Here is a 19,580-nt window from a genome sequence, read left to right as displayed (position 1 = left end):
TGTGATGTAGTAGGTTGAGTCTACAACCCTGTACATCCTTGTGCAATCCCATGCATTGGAGACTCCTTTGCAGACTGTGATGCAACCAGTCAAGGTGGTGTCCACCATACATCTACAGAGGTTAGCAAGTAACAGACCAAATCTCTGAATCTCATAATGAAGTAAAGTTGTACTTTTCTCATGATTGCATCAATGTGTTGGGCCCAGAACAGATCCTTTAAGCTGTTGACCTCCAAGAACTGCACACTTTTTCCACTGCTGACCCCTTAATGAGGACTAGTTCATTCTCCTGACTTACCCTACAATCAATACCTTGTTCTTACTTATGTTGAGTGTGAGGTTGCTGTTGCAATACCACCCAACTCTGCTGATTTATTTCATTCCTGTATGGCTCCTTGTTGCCATTTGGATTTTGCTGATAACAGAGCTGTCATTTGTGAATTTATAAACGATGGAAGTACAAAGCCTAGCCACACAGTCATGAGTGTAAAAAAAGTAGAAGAGAGGGAGAAGCATACATCCTTGGGATGTGCCTGTGTCAATTGTCAGCGAGGAGGAGGTGGTATCACTGAACGGTACTTTCTGTGGTCTCCCAGTCAGGGGATGATCATATTGAATGGCAAATTGTAATCAGTAAACAGCAGCCTGGCACCTCTTTTGAATGCTCCAAAGCAGAGTGGAAAGCCAGTGAGGTTGCATCTGCTGAGGACCAGTTGCAACCATAGGTGAATTGCAGCAAGTCCAGGACCTTGCTCGGGCAAGAGTTTATTCTGGCTGTCACCAACTGCTCCAAGCACTTCATCACAGTAGATGTACATACTACTGGTGGGTACTTATTGAGGTGGCTGCCCTGCCCTTCTTGAGCACTATTCCTTTGAAGCCGGTGGGAACCTCAGACTACAGGAGTGAGAGGTTGAACGAGTGTTCCAGCCCGTTGGTTAGCACCGATCTTCAGTCTCGGGCCAGGAACACCAACAGGGCCTGACTCTTGTGAAGGATGTGTTTAACATCAGCATCCAAGACAGATCAAGTCACTGGATGCTCTGGGGATCTGAACGGTGCAGTGTTATTCTCCTTTTCAAAACCTGCATAAAAGGCTTTGAGCTCATCAGAAAGTGAAGCATTATGCCATTTATGCTGTTAGGTGTTGCCTTATCAGGAGCAAATGCATGCAAGCCCTGCCTCAGCTGCTGTACACCTGATCGTGTCACTCATTTCACATGGAGTTGCCTGGTTGCTCTCACAATAGTCTTCATAGGTCATTCCTGGGCTTCTTGAATGATTCTGGATCATCAATTCCGAACACACCAGATCTAGCCCTAAGGCTCTGAGTCTGGCTTGGGAAAATGCAGTATGCTCTTGAAGGCACACACTCACCTGCATAGTTCTGTAAACACTGCATCCTCTTTTGACCATACCATCATGGCCCTCACCATCAGCGTTGCAGTCTTCAGTCTGTGCCTCGATGCTGGGTGTGCAAGTACAGCCAGATGATCAGATTTGCCAGTGTGCGAGTGTAGGAAGGCACATTAACTGTTCTTGATGGTGCTGTAACAGTGATCAAGTTCCTCTAACCAGAGAAGCCAACACACTCAGTTACAGATGGTATGTTCTACATGAGATGATGACATTGTTTTCATCCACTATAATTGGCTTTTAGTAGTAATCATTGTATCAAAATTACAAATGCACATTGCTGTAGTTCTGCAGTATATCTCACAATGATGTGGCACAAATTCCATAAGACCATAAGACCACAAGACATAGGAGCAGAATTAGATTATTTGGCCCATCGACTCTGCTCCACCATTGAATCATGGCTGATCCTTTTTCACCTCCTCAATCACATTCCCCGGCCTTCTCTCAATAACCTTTCATACCAGGTCCAAACATGAACCTATAAATACACCCAACAACCTGGCCTCCACAGCTATCTGTGGTAAATTCCACAAATTCACTATCCTCTGGCTAAAGAAATTTCCCGGCATCGCTTTTTTAAATGGACACCCCTCTATCCTGAGGCTTTGCCCTCTTGTCCCAGACTTCCCCACTATGGGAAACATCCCTTCCACATCTACTCTGTCTAGACCTTTCAACATTTGAAAGGTTTCAATGAGATCCCACCCCTCCCATCCTTCTAAATTCCAATAAGTACGGACCCAGAGTTCCTCGTATAATAGCCCTTCCATTCCCGAAATCATCCTTGTGAACTGCCTCTGGACTTGCTCCAATGCCAGCACATCTTTTCTTAGATGAGGAGGTCAAATCTGTTCACAATACTCAAGGTGAGGCCTCACCAGTGCCTTATAAAGCCTCAGCATCACATCCCTGCTCTTTTATTCTAGACCTTTTGAAATGAATGCTAACGTTGTATTTGCCTTCCTCACCACCAAGTCAACCTGCAAGTTAACCTTTAGGGGGGACTGCACAAGGACTCCCAAGTCCTTTTTAATCTCAGTTTTTTGGATTTTCTCCCTGCTTAGAAAATAGCCTGCACATTAGTTTCTACTACCAAAGTGCATGACAATGCATTTTCCAACATTGTATTGCATTCTCCACTCTTCCCCATTCTCCTAATCTGTCTAATTTCTTCTGCATCCTACCTGTTTCCTTAGTACTATCTGCCCCTCCACCAACCTTCATATCATCTGCAAACTTGGCAACAAAGCCATCTATTCCATCTTCTAAATCATATATATACAGCATAAAAAGAAGTGGTCCCAACACCGATCCCTGCAGAACACCACTAGTCACTGGCAGCCAACCAGAAAAGGATCCTTTTATTCCCACTCGCTGCCTCCTACCAAGCAGCCAATGCTCTAACCATGTTAATAACTTTCCTGTAATACTATGGGCTCTTAACTTGGTAAGCAGCCTCATGTGTGGCACCTTGTCAAAGGCCTTCTGAAAGTCCAAATATACAACATCCACTACATCCCCTTTATCTATCCTACATGTAATCTCCACAAAGAATTCCAACAGGTTTGTCAGGCAGGATTTTCCCTGCAGGAAACCATGCTGACTTTGTCCTATCTTGACCTCTGTCACCAAGTACTCCATGGCCTCATCCTTAACAAATGATTCCATCATCTTCCCAACCACTGAGGTCAGTCCATCTGGTCTTTTTGCTTTCTGCTGCCTTCATCCTTTCTCAAAGAATGGAGTGACATTTGCAATTTTCCAGTCCTCTAGCACCATGCCAGAGTCCAGTGATTTTTGAAAGATCATTACCAATGCCTCCACAATCTCTACTGCTTCCTCTTTCAGAACACTAGGGTGTAGTTCACCTGATCTGGGTGACTTATGTACCCTCAGGTCTTTCAGCTTTTTGAGCAGCTTCTCCTTTGTAAAAGTAACTGCACTCGCTTCTCTTCCCTCACTCCCTTCAACATCTGACACACTGCTATTATCTTCCCATTAATTTTTGCTTTGTTGTATGCTCTCTCTTTTGCTTTTACATTAGCTTTGACTTCCCTTGTTAGCCACAGTTGTACTATTCTGCCATTTGAGTATTTGAGTAATACATCTGTCCTGCACCTTCCACATTTTTCCCCAATACTCACTCCATTGCTGCTCTGCTGTTATCCCTGCTAGCAGCTCCTTCCAATTTAACTTTGGCCAACTCCTCTCTCATACCACTGTAATTTCCCTTACTCCACTGAAATACTGCTATGTCAGACTTTACTTTCTCCCTATCAAATTTCAAGTTGAACTCACTCATATTGTGATCATGGTTCCTAAGGTCTCTTTTACCTTAAACTCCCTAATCACCTCAGGTTCATTACATAACACCCAATCCAGTATAGCTGATCCCCTCATAGGCTCAACGACAAACTGCTGTAAAAAGCCATCTCGTAGGCATTCAACCAACTCACTCTCTTGAGATTCATTACCAACCTGATTTTCCAATCAACGTGCATGTTAAAATCTCCCATGACTATCATAACGTTGCTCTTTAGACACGCCTTTTCAATTTCCTGTTGTAATCTGTGATCCACATTCCAGCTACTATTGGGAGACCTGTATATATCTGCCATCAGGGTCCTTGTACCCTTGCAGTTTCTTAACTCAACCCACGAGGATTCAACATCTTCCGATCCTATATCACATCTTTCCACTGATTTGATGCAATTCTTTACCAGCAGAGCCACCTCACCCCCTCTGCCTACCTTCCTATCCCTCCGATAAAATTCCTTTCATTATCCGTCATTCTGAGGATTCGCAAATAGGAAATTCAGACTGGATAAGAATGCTTCCCTTGACTCAAGCCCAAGATTGGCAATAGCAGAAAGGAGGGAATTAGGGAGCCCACAATCACTGCTTCTAGAATGAAATGAAGAAGGTCACACGAGAAGTTTGCAATGAAGGTCATATTAGCCTTGAATATGTCTTCACGTACCTATAGGTTTGAGATGTATGTGTTCTTGTCTGGAGTTTTATGACTGTCTTTTCCTGCAGGAGAAGATCAATAGGATGAAAGTAAATGAAGCAAAGCTGGAGGCCGACAGGCGTAAGTTGAAAGAAGCGCTGGAGGCATCTGAGAGCCGTGTCACCAAGCTGGAGCTACTCCGCCGCTCCCTCGAGGGGGAGCTGCAGCGAGGGCAGCTGACCCTGAATGACCACGAAACGGAGGCACAGGTCCTCCAGGACCGAACCAAGATGCTTCAGCGGCAGCTGGCTGACAGTGAGACAAAGGCCGCTGCCCTCCAGCTCTCTGTGGATCGTCTGTCAATGATGCTGACTAAGACAGAAGAAAGCGAGAACAATCTGAAGGACAAAGTACAGAGTTTGTCGTCGACTCTTTCAGACACAAGTGCTGGCAGTACGTTACTGCAGGACAGGATTTCCCAACTCCAGAAAGCCCTAACCTCCAGTGAACAAGACCGACGAGTACTTCAAGTAAGTTCCTCAGCTAAGAGTGAAGCTGCAATATATTTACTCCTCTTTTAGAATGGAATGATTCCATGTGTTTGTTATCTTCAGAATTAATTATTTCAATTCTCACTTAGCTGACTCCCATCCTTCATAATCTACACTTGTCTGAAACATGCTTGCCTCCTGTGACCTCCAACATCCTGCTTAATTTGTACCAGCCTGATCTATACCAGGCTTCTTTTTAATTTGACTTGGATGTTAGGATTATCTTCCTCCTGTTATCATCCATCCACAGTCTCATTCTCCCAATCTCCATAACCTCATCCTCTGACTTGCCAAAAGATACATTCCTCTCATTCTCAATGGTTGCCTTGACTTTATCCTCACTCCACCACAGATACCTCCTGGGCCTTCAGCTCCTGGTCTACACCTCTCCAGATTACTCTCCACCGGTAAGATAATACACCTCAATGACCGAGCACTGCTTCTCTTTTGTAGCTCAGCATTAGATGTGTACTGAATAATGCCACTATGTAAAGCCGGTGGTTGTTTTCTCTGTTATAGGCACAATAGAAATAAAATTTGGTATTCATGCTAGTTAAGTTTGAGCTTCAAACCAGGCTTAACATGATCAACATAAAGGCATAGTACTGCAGATGTAAATGTAAAATAAATGCAGATTCTAGACAACATTCATGGAGAAAGACAATTACTTTAGCCTGAAATGTCAATTCTACTTCTCTATCTGTTGCAGCCTGACCTACTGAGTATTTCCAATATGATCAATTCTTATTGGAGGATGAATATCTTTATATCACAGGTTACTGTTCAAGTGGAGAGGAGGGAGAGGGATGAGGGAACATGAATAAATTTTATTTTGTTAAAAATAGTGCTCTGCTGCTAATCTGAAGAATTGTGAAGTAAACAACCAATTCCTAATTACAATTATAGATTCCAGAAGCAGTTTATGGCTATTTCATTTTATTGAATTATCCCATTCAATCTTGAGATCATTCTAGAAATGGACTTAAACCACTGGCAGTGCTTAATGCAACTTTGAGCCATTTCTTTGAGTAGCATAGACACCACACAGGGAGAATAAAATGGATTGCAGTAGGATTATGGTGAAAAATTGGGTGTTTGTTGATTGGCACAACTCAGTGGGCCCAAGGGTCTGCTTCCATACAGGATCTCACTCAACACTGTGACTGCCTGACCAGATATCTACAAAGTCTTGTTCTATTCTTGGGTAAACGACCAAGCTCTGAGTCAGTTCCTAGCACAGTAATGAAGAGAAAATCAGATTGATTTATCCTTGATTCCATCTGCTACACTTGAAGCATGCAGCTTAATAGAGCACTGGGTTACTTGTGAACTCTTAAGGTGATGTAGATGCCTCAATATAGGAGGAAATTGATTAATTTCCACATGGAATTCATGTCAGCGTAATAGTTAAATAATGGTTTAGATCCCAACAATAAAAGCATCTTTTGTTCACCAATTATTGTTTATCCCTGTTTGGCAGCTACCCATTTGGACTCTGTTATTAATGGCCAAATAGATGGACAAAATCTCTTTCTAGAAATATCTTTGTTTCCAGGCCACTAATACTAATTGTGTCCCTGTGCCAGCACCAAAGCTAATCCAATTCTTCTTGGATATTTTTGAAATGGCTGGTGGCCAGTTTCAGAGCTCCAAGCTTAGAGAAGATCCAGAAACTGAGAATGGGAAAATTAGGACAACAAACACCAGCTGTATCCAATTATTTTGATGACTCACACAACCTTCACTCATGTGAAGACAACTGGCATTGCGTAAAATCCAACAGTAGGACCAAATATTGAGTGTTTCAAACTTAACACTTTTGGATATTTCAATGTACTAAGGGTCACATTTAGCATAAACTCTGTAAATATAACTCGTAAATCTCAGAGCAAAAATCAAACTGTTGGAAAAATTCAGTGATTCAAGCACCTCTGTGGTGGGAAAAGGAATTGATGACATTTCAGGTTGAAAGCTTGCATCACAGCTGAGAAGAGAATTGCCAATATAAAGAGGAGAGACGGACTAGTAGGTGAGGAGATGGAGGTGGAGTTCGAGACAAAGACAGGCAGATGATAGATGGAATCTGATTAAAAAGGTGTGGATGGGTCAAGGTGTTGGAGGGGAGGGTGAAGTTGGAGACCAAAGCACCCAGAGGAAACCCAGATGATCACAGAGATAATGTACAAACTCCTTATGGGCAGCAGTGGGAAGTCATAATGGGAACAATGACAGGAGAAATGAGGGACAGATGGAATCAAATGAGGAAGGAGATTTGACAAGTGAAATGTGTGGGTGATAAGTCGATAGAATGGGGGAGTCAAAATGGGTGACATAGGCTGAAATTGGGGATATGGGAAAGGAAATACAAATGAGAGGACTGGAATTGGTTTGTGTGTGTGTGTGTGTGTTCATTCTGTGCTGGGGGGAGGGGAGAGGGAGACCAAGGGGAAGGGGAGGCTACCTAAAGCTGAAAATTCAATGATTATACTATTGGGTTGTGGACTACACAGGCAGAATATGTATTGCCATTTGTCTAGGTGAAGACATTAAACCCTATCCAATATAGACATCTATGGCCACCCTCACTAAAGGGAGGATACACTGTAACTACCCAATTTTCAAAGACTAGTTCACTTCTCTGTTTGTCCTCCATTGCAAGTTTAGCTGTAAATACCCACTATCTGAGGGGTGGCTCTCCACCCCCCCCCCCCCCCCACCACCACCAAAGAGGAGTCATTTCCAGTTAATAAAGTAGTTTAAAAACTGTTCATTTATTTTTAGTGATACACACTTAAATCCATACAAAATTCTGAAAACACATTGAAAACTCACAGTGATTTTCCAACAAAAAAAATTCCAAATTACAAACGATTTCTAAAACACAAAGAATTTCCAAAACCCAGTACAGCTCCCATAAGCTAAAAAGAGAAAGCTATGAATTATCCATCACAGAAATCGAAGACAGAGGAACAGATTCTAGTTCACCTTGTGTTTCTGACAATCTTCTTGATACTCCTGAACCATTCACAATAAGGTTGTCTACTCACTACATTTATACTGTTTTTCTTCTACTTGATAGTTTTTCAAATATATTTTATGCAAACGGTCTAAAAGCTTCTGTAGACAGTGTTCCAAGTTTCCCACAATTAATGTTGTAAAGCTGACTCTCTGGGCACACAAACTTTCCAACTTTTAACAGATCAGCTACTTGATGAGCAAAGTGATTAATATCAATCTGGTCTGCAAGTTTCCTTGAACTAAATAACTTTGCCACATTATCTTGGTTGAAGTAAGCCCAATTAAATAATTCAGTTGTCTTACACTGCATCTTTTGAAAAATCAGTCCAGGAGCTTTGAGCCAGCCTCCTGTGCTTTATGGACAGTGCTTGTTTGCGAAACTGTCCTTTTAACTCCAGACTGATTATTGGTTGCTACTTACATTAAGAACTGATGACTGGCTCCCATATATGAAAAAAAGCTGAATAAAGGATATTGGTTGGATGTTTATCTTACTCAAAACAATCTTATGGATTTCAGCTACTATGTTAGAAAGCTGAGATTGGCAAAAAACAGAAAGCGCCCCCCAGGACCCTGGACAGTGAATGTCCATAACAAATGTTGTTCTTCTCATTTGCATTGGGTCTGAAAGTCAGACAGGTTGTTATGAGAAGGAGACTTAAAATGGCATCCATCAGGGTGTTTGGGATGGGCATTGTGAATGGAGAGCTGATGCTCTGAAAAAATGGTCACCTCATTTGCCCTTGGTTAGCTTAAAGTCTCAATTTAAAATTTGTATCCATATTAAAGCTTAACCTCTATCTCCCACTCGTTAGTCACCATTTATCTTTTACTGCTTCCTTGGTGTATCTATGCATTGTGCCTACTCCTTCAAAATGTCTTACAAGTTCTTCCTGTTCTACTGTGTATCTATCCATCTGAGCGTATCTATCTCTCCATCCCTGCTGCTTCAGTGTGACTGTCTCTCGATTTTTGTTCTTCCAGTGTTTCCAACTATCCCGACACCTCAGTGTGTCTGTCTATCTTTGACTGCAACCTTGCAGAGCTGAACCATCTACAGTATCACTGTGTGTCAGTGCATCAGCTCATTTCTTCAGTCTATTTAACCTTTCCCCTGCTTCTCAAAGCAGTGGTCCATCTTTCCTTGCTTCTTCAGTGCAGCTGCCTCTGATATTTGTTCTTAACTTGGCTGAATCTCACCCGCAGTTTGTAAAACACATCACCAGCACAGAGCAGATGCTAATTTGTGGCAGAGGTTTAAACAACTTTCACGAGCCTAACCCATAACATGTGAGCTCAGGAATAAATAGAGTTTCAATCAGGCACAGTGAAGCAATGCCACTGAAATAACTGAATACATCGATGCCAGCATACACAGGCAAGGATGGCAGCCGAAAGCGGAAGTCAGAGGTGATGGAACACAAATAGCAGCCGACAAGGTGAAGTTACCCTGAAGTTGTGGGAGTGCAGCCATACTGAGCCTTTTGAAGTGGGGATAGACCGCAGCTTATACTACAGTCTGACAGTGTGTGTGATACTGTGCAAAGCTGAGTCTGATCCTTCTGCTGTTATCTGCAGGAGAGAGCTCTTAGTGTGCTTATGTTGGCAGAAGTCCAATGTACTGAGAGTTGTGATATGCCTAACTGTGCACTTTTAATAGACAGGACGGCATCAGGGAATGATTGGAAAGGCGGCATGGGAGTGAACGTGGGTTTTAAAAGCAGCATGCCCTTCGTCAGGACTGAAATGGAAGGGAGAAGACATCAGAATAAAAAGGTGGGGGGAGGGGAAGGAAGTTAGCTGGAAGGTGTTAGGTGAGGCCAAGTGGATGAGAAAAGTAAAGGACTGGAGAAGAGGGAATCTGATGGGAGAGAAGAGTGGACCATAAGACCATTGTTGGTGAATTGTGTGCGAGAAGATAGTCACCAACATTTTCTACTTTTGGCACACAAATGTGGTAGCCTTGAGTGCAAGAAGACATTGAATCCCGTGGGCACATACCGGCAGCATAATCTGCATGTATCACTTTGTAATTTCATCTATTTGCAGACTGAAAATCATTATCATGGAATGAGGCACAAAATACAACAGAGATTTGGATCAGTGTAGCATCTTCATGTGCAAATTCTATACAACAAACAAATATGGTCACTGTTACAGCCAATTTACACATGCAGAATTCCTGCACACAGCAAAATGAAAAGGACCTAACTATCTGTTTTAGTAATTCCAAATTAGGCACAACCATCTGATTGGCGAGGTGAACGTTATAAAAGACAGGGACAAGGTTGATTTATAATTTCGGGCTCTGCGCCAGGGCTGTAAGGTTTCAGTGATGTGGAGCACGTAGTGTTTGAAAGGGGTAAGTGTGGGGTATCTGATGTGGAAATCTCAAACATAAAAGTGCAACTCACATCAACAAATGCTGGGTCAAATTTCCAGAGCGACACAGAATGGTTGCCATTGTATCCCACTCCCTCCAAACAACATTGTTTGTCATTGAGTGCTAAAATAAGCAACTTTGTGGGTTTAAATATAAGGACCATATTCCAGTACAGTCAGCTTTCTCAGCATTGCATTGCCCTAGATATAATAGCTCCATGGATAAACCAACAATCCAACTTGTCTGATATGAAGTGCTGGTTCCAACATAATGCAATTCTTGCAAAAAGATTCATCATTCTTTATTCCCAATTGTGGCGATCCCAGTTTCCAATACAAACTCTCATTCTGATATTTCAGATTAAGAGATGAGGGGAAAATGGGGTGGCTGGAGGGGTAGGAGAGACTAGGGCAAGGGGTGTTGGGGGGGAAGAGAGAGAAGAGAAAGAGGCAGGTAGATAAATATCAAATAACTTGAAGACCATGAAGCCTTGAATGGGTTGGGCAATCACAAAGGTCCTGATATTAGGACTTCAGGGAACTGACAGAATTTCACATTTTTTCAATGTATCCAAAGGAACAATTAAAACATAGGTGGCATATTACAGAAATCTCCGAGATTTGAAGACTTTTGATATAAAATAACTTGCGCTGATGCAGTTTACAAATCTCCCAGTGGAGTAGCATTAGACAGATGAAATGCAAAAAGCAGCCAGAAACCAGAGCATTTTGTGAATAGTTTACATCTTAATTTTTCACTTTGTCCCATGACCATAAGTGGGGGAAGAGATTAACCTAGAAATCAGACTTCATCCTTTACTTATGTGCTAAAATATTGCTGGATTAAGCACTCATTCAGGTCCCATGCAAAAAGTTATGAAAAGGCTTTTGAAACATGATTATATCCAGAAACAAGGCCAGTTTGTGCAAGGTGTAGTTTACAGAATAAAGCAAAGAAAGGCTGGGTAGGCTAGGCAATGACATTATAATGGCTGGTAAAACCAGGTTAGTGGCTATGGAGATTCCACCCAAGTTCTCCTTAAAAATGCTTTGTATGTGCCTACTCCCAACTCAGGAACAGCTGAGGTCTCTGATGTTTATCTTCAGTTGCTTTGCTGTGTACAGATAATAGATTTTTTTTTAAATTTATTGGAGTTTAATAGCCAAACTCAGACAAAATATTTCCACTTAAGAAGAATTTCAAAATCTAAGGGACATAAATATAGGAAAATCACTGATAAATGCATGAAGAATTTCAGGAGAAATTTCATACCATAGAGTGGAATTACCACATGGAGTTGCAGAAGTTACTAGCAATTTAAGCGGAGAATGGATAAATGCACAGAAGAGAAAAGAACAGAAGGATATAATAACAACATACACAAAGTGCTGGAGGATTAGCTGGCCAGGCAGAATCTATGGCAAAAAGTACAGTCAACGTTTCTGGCTGAAACCCTTCAGCACGACTGGAGAAAAAATGCTGAGATGGGGGGATGAGAGAGTGAACCAGCAGGTGATAGGTGAAACCAGGGGTGGAGGGATGAAGTAAAGAGTTGGGAAGTTGATTGGTGAAAGAAACAGAAGGCCATGGAAGAAAGAAAAGGGGGGAGAAGCAAGAGAGGAAGGCAATGAGCGGGCAAGGAGATGAGGTGAGAGAGGGAAAGTGGATGGGAAATGGGGAAGAGGGGCAATTGGGGGACATTACCAGAAGTTTGAGAAATTGATGCTCATGCCATCATGTTGGAAGCTCCTCCAACCTAAGCGTGGCCTCAGTCCCGACGGTGGAGGAGTTATCATGATGACATGTTGGAATGGGAATGGAAAGTGGAATTAAAACGGGTGGCAACTGGGAGATCACGATTTTTCTGGCAGAAGGAGCATGGGTGCTTAGTGAAGTGATCTCCCAATCTATGTCGGGTCTTAGCAATGTCCAGGAGGCTGCACTGGGAGCACCAGACACTGTATATGACCCCAACAGACTCACAGGTGAAGTGTCGTCTCACCTGGAAGGACTGTTTAGGACCCTGAATGGTAGCTAGGGAAGAGGTGTAGGGGCAGGTGTAGCACTTGTTCCGCTTACAATTATAAGTACCAGGAGGGACCGTCTGCCAGAACAAACAGGGTCTCCTAGCGGCCACCCATTTTAATTCCACTTTCTATTCCAATTCTGCTACGTCCATGCATGCCCTCCTGCACTGCCACGATGAGGCCCACTTAGGTTGGAGGAACAACACCTTATATTCCGTTTGGGTAGCCTCCAACTTGATGGCATGAACATTAATTTTTCAAACTTACGGTAATGCCCCCAACCCCTTCCCTTCCCATCCCCTTTTCCCTCTCCCACCTCGCCTCCCTCTGGTGCTCCTTCCCCCTTTTTCTTTCTTCCATGGCCTCTGTCTCTTTCACCAATCAACTTCTTAGCTCTTTACTTCACCCCTCCCCTTCCTGGTTTCACCTACCATCTGGTATTTCACTCTCCCATCCCCCCACCTTTTAAATATACTGCTCATCTTTTTCTCTCCAGTCCTGCCGAAGGGTTTCAGCCCAAAACGTTGACAGGTCTTTTTTCCATTTGATGCTGCCTGGCCTGCTGAGTTCCTTCAGTATTTGAAAGGCAAACATGAGGAAATCTGCAGATGCTGGAAATTCAAGCAACATACACAAAATGCTGCTGGAATTCCTTCAGTATTTTGTGTATTTTGCTCAGATTTCTAGCATCTGCAGATTCTCTCATTTGTGAGAAGGGTATATTGTTTAAAGTAGATGACTGAGAGGAGACTCCTCTGATGCATAAATTTCAACATGGAGCATTTGGTCTGAGTGAACTCTTTCCATGCCCTTAACAGAATACTTGAGTCCTGATAAAAGGTCTCAGCCCGAAACATCGACTGTACTCTTTTCCATAGATGCTGCCTGGCCTGCTGAGTTCCTCCAGCATTTAGTGTGTGTCTACTTTGTGTTTTAGTGTGTATACTTCTCTCATGTGAATGCTTCTTCCTTTCTTCCAGGAACGACTAGACACTATCTGTCAGGATCTTGCAGACACCAAGAAGAAAAACAATGCCCTGGTCGAGCGTGTGCAGTCCATGCAGAAATCGCAGGGGAATCTAGAGCTGAGGCACTTGGAGACGGAAGGACAGAATCGCCAGCTGCAGGAGGTGGGTCACAGAAACATGGATCTACCAGAGCAGGAGCTGGGATTGAGGTCAAGTCAGGCGACATGGGGTATTATTAGTGTAACCCCAAACTGATAAGAAAACAAATCAGTAGAAAAGTTCTTGACCTGTCTTTTGACATGTTCCAGGATCTGTTCATTCCTTCTGGTTGGCTCCTTAAGCATCAGGTACCCTCCAGCACCATGCTATAGAAGGTTAACTTATAATGAGTCTGTAGAGTTGATGGGCAGGCCACTGATAGCTACAGTACCAGGTTCAAACCTCAGCCTCACTGGCATCCTTATCGATATTTTCCACAAAGTTGTGCTGAGTAGTGTTCAGGGGTGGGTAACCTGGTTGAAGATTGTCCACTTCCTTCATTTAAGGCAACTTGAGGTCAACTCTAGCAGATGAAGCCAGTTGAATCAGGGGATCAATGCTTCTTTGATAACACTGAACACCATTGTTGATAGCACCCAATGAGATATTGTTATGGTCGGGTCTGAAGTCCGCATTCCAGTTCCTGATCTGGTCCGCAGAATTCGGGTCCTTTGACCGCCCCTCGTTTCACCTTGAACTCAAATAGTCACACCTGAGAATCATCTTAAATATAAGGGACTCTGGGACTGAGTATAGTTGTGGGGGGGGGTCATCCTGTCCATCCCGGCTTGGAGTACCACCGTTAACGACGAGTTCTGTGAGTGAGGTATGGACTGGTCTGCTCCGTAGCCCGCCCGAGTCTTCCGGCCACAATGAGTCTTGAAGTCACCCTGGACCGAGCTCCCTTCCTACCCCCCACCTCCGTCGGGTAAGCCAGGCCAGATTGACATTGCCCGGCGGAGGGCTCTGCCCCTTCCTATCCCTCACCTCCGTCGGGTAAGTCAGGCCAGATTGCTGTTGCCCGGCGGTGGGCTCTGCCCCTTCCCCTTCCCCTCCCTCACCTCCGTCGGGTAAGTCAGGCCAGATTGCTGTTGCCCGGCGGAGGGCTCTGCCCCTTCCCCTCCCTCACCTCCGTCGGGTAAGTCGGGCCAGATTGCCATTGCCCGGCGGAGGGTTCTGCCCCTTCCCCTCCCTCACCTCCGTCGGGTAAGTCGGGCCAGATTGACATTGCCCGGCGGAGGGCTCTGCCCCTTCCCCTCCCTCACCTCCGTCGGGTAAGTCGGGCCAGATTGACATTGCCCGGCGGAGGGCTCTGCCCCTTCCCCTCCCTCACCTCCGTCGGGTAAGTCGGGCCAGATTGACATTGCCCGGCGGAGGGCTCTGCCCCTTCCCCTCCCTCACCTCCGTCGGGTAAGTCAGGCCAGATTGACATTGCCCGGCGGTGGGCTCTGCCCCTTCCCCTCCCTCACCTCCGTCGGGTAAGTCGGGCCAGATTGCCGTTGCCCAGCGGAGGGTTCTGCCCCTTCCTATCCCTCGCCTCTGACGGGTTGTGCCCTGTGACCTGCCCAGGCCCCTGTGTCTTGCCTGGGAGGTCCGGTCCCTGCCCAGGAGTTCTGCGGCCTGCCCAAGGGGGCTATCCTCCCAGTATTCCTAGTCCCAAGAACCCATCCTCTAGCCAAGCCTCAAGCAAGCCTCAAGACTCCAGCCTCAAGAACAGCCTCAAGCAAGCCTTGAGACCCCTGCCTCTAGCCAGACCTCGAGACCCCTGCCTCTAGCCAGGCCTCGAGACCCCTGCCTTTAGCCAAGCCTCAAGACCACCTTGGACCCCAAGATCATCTCTGAACTCCAAAATCTCCACAAACACCACAGTCTCCACACCTTGTCCTATCCTTCAGCTTGTCCCATCCTGCCCCCAGTACTTCAGTGCCTGCGTCCAGCATTTGAGTCCAGTCTCACGTCTCCTTATGACAGATATCAGGATGGGGCCTTTAGTTGAGCCTATTACACTATAATGACTGTAAGGAGAGAGGTGTATGAGTCTAACTAGATTGTTTGAAAGTGGCATGTGAATAGATAAGGCAAGCTTGCCTTCATTGCTCAATGCATTGAATATAAGAGTAAGGAAGTCTTATATAACTATATAAAATTTGCTTATGCCTTACTTTGGAGTACTACGTGCAATGTGGATCACCCCATTGCAGGAGAGATGTGGGGGCTTAGGAAAAGGAGCTGAAGAGGTTTACCAGGATGCTGCTTGGATTAGAGAACATGAGCTCCAAGGAGAAACTTGTTTCCTTTCTCTGTAGAGCTGGAGCTGAGGGGAGACATGACAGTGGTTTATGAAATTTTGACAGGCGTAGAGAGTGTAGACAGTCAGAATCTTTTTCCCAGGAAAGATTTGCCGAGTATTCAACATTTAAGATATGAGGAATAATGTTTAAAGAAGATACTGCGGGAGGGATTTTTACACAGTGAGTGGCAGCTGGCTGGAACACACTGCCGGGGTGGTGGTGAAGCAGAAATGATCGTGGTGCTTTTAGAGATGTTTTTGAGAGAGAGGTAAATGTGCAGGGAATGGAGGGATATGGACCAAGTGCAAGTAGAAGAGATTTAGTTTAATTTAGCATTGTGTTTAGGAGCCAAATAGCCTGTTTTGCTGCTGTACTGTTATATGTTCAACATCTGTTGATTAAAATAAATATATAAAAACTAATCAAAAATGAAATAACTACTGATACTAAAGAGCATCATTTTATCCTGTGAGCTCTATTCCAATGTCACTAGTGTAGAAATTGTACACTGAGGATATTAGTTGAGGCTATCACTCTTTAATAACTGCGAGGAGAAGGGTGAGTGTGACTAGTAAGACTGCTAGTATTGTCTCATGGGTAATTAGTGGCTGGCCCTCCATTTTTCTGCACTCTGGTGCTTACAGAGATTTGAAAGAACTGGGGGCAAACAGAATCTAACAAGGATCAGTGAAGGACATAAGCAGCCTCTGTTATATACCCCCTGATATCACAGAGACCTCTGCCCCGATCAGATGGCCAAATCTCCAGAATCGACCTTGAGAGCAGGACCTACTCATACATGAGCCATATCGTGGAACTGCAGCTTTTTAAAAATGTTTTTCACATTACAGTTTATTCTAGCAATTGAGTTATAAAGGCATAAAGGCTCTCATCCATAAAGACATACAACACAGAAATAGGCCCTTTGCTGACCAGGCTGACCACTATACGTATCTATTGTAATTCCATTTACCCACATTTGGTCTACAGCTTTCTATGCCCTGGTGATTCAAGTGCTTATCTACATGCTTCTTAAATGTTGTGAGAGGCTCTGCTTCTACCACCTCAGGCAGAACATTCCAGAATAAAATCATGTACTGCATGCGTGCAAAAAATTTCCCCTCAAATTCCTTCTAAACCTTCCACCTCCCACCGTCTTGTTTTAAATACCTGCAAACTCGTCTGCACTATCTAAACTGTCATAATTGTGTATACTTCTATCATATTATCCATCAACCTCCTTAACTCCATGGGAAGTAATCTCAAACTGTTCATTCTCTCCTTACTACTGAAATGCTCCTTGAGGGTGGAATGTAATCTGTGGGGGTGGCCTAGGCTACTTAGTTCAGCAGTCTCTCTGGAAAAAGAGTGAAAATGGATTGCAACCTGGCGTCTATGGTACCTCCTGCAGATTTCTCCTGTAGTCTGAATGTGGTTCCTGAAGCATTCGTCATAGATCAATGCTACAATCCTGAAGACTATCAGTATATATAGCAGCATGTTCATCATTGTTATACATCACTTTAGTCATTTCAGAAATATTTTCTAATAATATCCTCACAATGGATTTTCCTGTATTTTCATACGGTAATGATTCATACATGGTAATTTTCTCAAGTCTTCAATCCTAGATGTTTTCAAGAGGCATAGTTTGACATTTAATGTGGAACATGGGGTTGTATTGCACAGTAAAAGGCCCTATGGCTCAACTCATCTAAGCTGACCGAAGTGCCTATCCGAGCGAGTCCCACTTGGCTGAGTTTGGCCCATATTCCTCAAAACCACTCTTATCCATGAACCTGTCCAAGTATCTTCAAAATGTTGTAATCAGCCACTTCTGGCAGCTTGTTCCATATATACACCACCCTCTAGTAAAGAAGATTCCTTTTAAATCCTTCCCCTCTCACTTTCAGTCTATGACCCCTGGTTTTTGATTGGCTTTCCCTGGGTAAAACAGACATAGAAACATAGAAAATCTACAGCACAATAGAGTCCCACAAAGCTGTGCCGAACATGTCCTTACCTTAGAAATTACCTAAGGTTACCCATAGCCCTCTATTTTTCTGAGCTCCATGTACCTATCCATGAGTCTCTTAAAAGACCCTATTGTATCTACCTCCACCGGCATTGCTGGCAGTCCATTCCACACACTCACCACTCTCTGCCTAAAAACTTACCCTTGATATCTCCTCCGTACTTACTTCCAAGCACCTTAAAACTGTGCCCTCTCGTGCTAGCCATTTCAGCCCTGGGAAAATGCCTCTGACTATCCACAAGATCAATGCCTCTCATCATCTTGTACACTTCTGAAGTCACCTCTCATCCTCCATCGCTCGAAGGAGAAAAGGCCGAGTTCACTCAACCTATTCTCATAAGGCATGCTCCCCAATCCAGGCAACATCCTTGTAAATCTCCTCTGCACCCTTTCTATTGTTTCCACATCCTTCCTGTAGTAAGGCAACCAGAACTGAGCACAGTACTCCAAGTGGGGACTGATAAGGGTCCTATATAGCTGCAACATTACCTCTCAGCTCCTAAACTCAATCCCACAATTGATGAAGGCCAATGCACCGTATGCCTTCTTAACCACAGAGTCAACCTGCGCAGCAGCTTTGAGTGTCCTATGGACTCAGACCCCAAGATCTCTCTGATTTTCCACACTGCCAAGAGTCTTACCATTAATAATATAATCTATCATCATATTTGACCTACCAAAATGAACCACCTCATACTTATCTGGGTTGAACTCCATCTGCCACTTCTCAGGCTTGTTTTGCATCCTATCAATGTCCTGCTGTAACCTCTGACAGCCCTCCACACTATCCAGAACATCCCCAATCTTTGTGTCATCAGCAAATTTACTAACCCTTCAAACATTAAAATTGGAGCCTCTAAGATTAGCCTCTCTTAGGTCATAATTTTACATTAAAATATTGCATTAGAAAGTGATTGTTCTTCTCTAAGTTTTGGTTGAACTCCATATGTGTAACTCTCTACTCTACTTTTGCCAGATGTTGCAGCAGAGACAGGAGAGTGAGCAGGAGGTGCTGAAGTTCATCGAGAAGCTTCAACAAGAAAAGCACACTTCCCAGGAGCGAGTAGCCAGCTTGCAGAGGGTTGTTGCACAGCTAGAGAATGAGAAACGAGAACTACAACGTTCGAAGGTGTGCCTTGAGAAAGACCAATCTGCCCTCAGGAGAACACTTGATAGGGTGAGAGGTCACTGCTATTAAACAAACACAAGGGAATACAGATGCTAGAATCTGAAGCGAGGAACTCAGTGGGTAAAAGAAGCAGCATTTTTGAGGTGGGGGTGGTTGGTGGGAGGAATTGTCAGTGTTTGAAGTCAAAATTCATTTTGCCTCACACATGCTGCTCGATCTGTGGAGTTCCACCGGCTGATTGTTGTCACTAACATTAATCTATGTTTTCTTATATATTCATTGAAGAAATGTAGCCTTCACAAGCTGAGCCAGTATTTAATTGATCATCCCCAACTGCCCTTGAGAAGGTGATGGTGAGCAGCCTACTTGATCCAGTGCCTTTCCGGAGGTGTGGCCATGCCCACAATACTGTTGGGGAGTGAGCTTCAGGATGTGATTCAGTAACAGTGAAGGAAAAGTGATATATTTCAAAGTCAGGATGATGTGTGGCTTGGAGAGCAACTTCTAGGTGGTGATGTTCCCACGTTTTTCTGTCTTTGTCCTTCTAGCTGGTAGGGGCTGTGAGTTTGGAAGATACTGTCTTGGTGAGTTGTTGCATTGGATCCTATCAATAGTACAAACTGTTACCATGCATTGGTGGTGGAATGAGTGTATGGATGTGGATGGGTTACTTATCAAGTGGGCTGCAATGTCCTAGATGATGTCAAGCTTCTTGACTTATTGAAGCTGTACTCATCCAGGCAAGTGGAAGTATTCCATCACAGCCCAGA

General features: G+C 44.0%; 1 protein-coding gene across 1 annotated transcript in view; it reads left to right on the top strand.

Moving 5' to 3' along the window:
- The window catches only part of LOC140725332 (uncharacterized), a 348,409-nt gene that overhangs the window by 272,941 nt on the left and 55,888 nt on the right, over positions 1-19,580 (top strand). Inside the window, exons 31-33 of the mRNA XM_073040660.1 lie at positions 4,459-4,899; positions 13,329-13,478; positions 18,658-18,858. Coding sequence (XP_072896761.1) covers positions 4,459-4,899; positions 13,329-13,478; positions 18,658-18,858 — 792 coding nt within the window. The remainder of the gene's footprint in view (positions 1-4,458; positions 4,900-13,328; positions 13,479-18,657; positions 18,859-19,580) is intronic.

This window comes from Hemitrygon akajei, chromosome 3, assembly GCF_048418815.1.
Source record: "Hemitrygon akajei chromosome 3, sHemAka1.3, whole genome shotgun sequence".
NCBI lineage: Eukaryota > Metazoa > Chordata > Chondrichthyes > Myliobatiformes > Dasyatidae > Hemitrygon > Hemitrygon akajei.
Note: the sequence above shows the minus strand (reverse complement) of the source record. Positions and strands in the feature narration are given on the sequence as shown.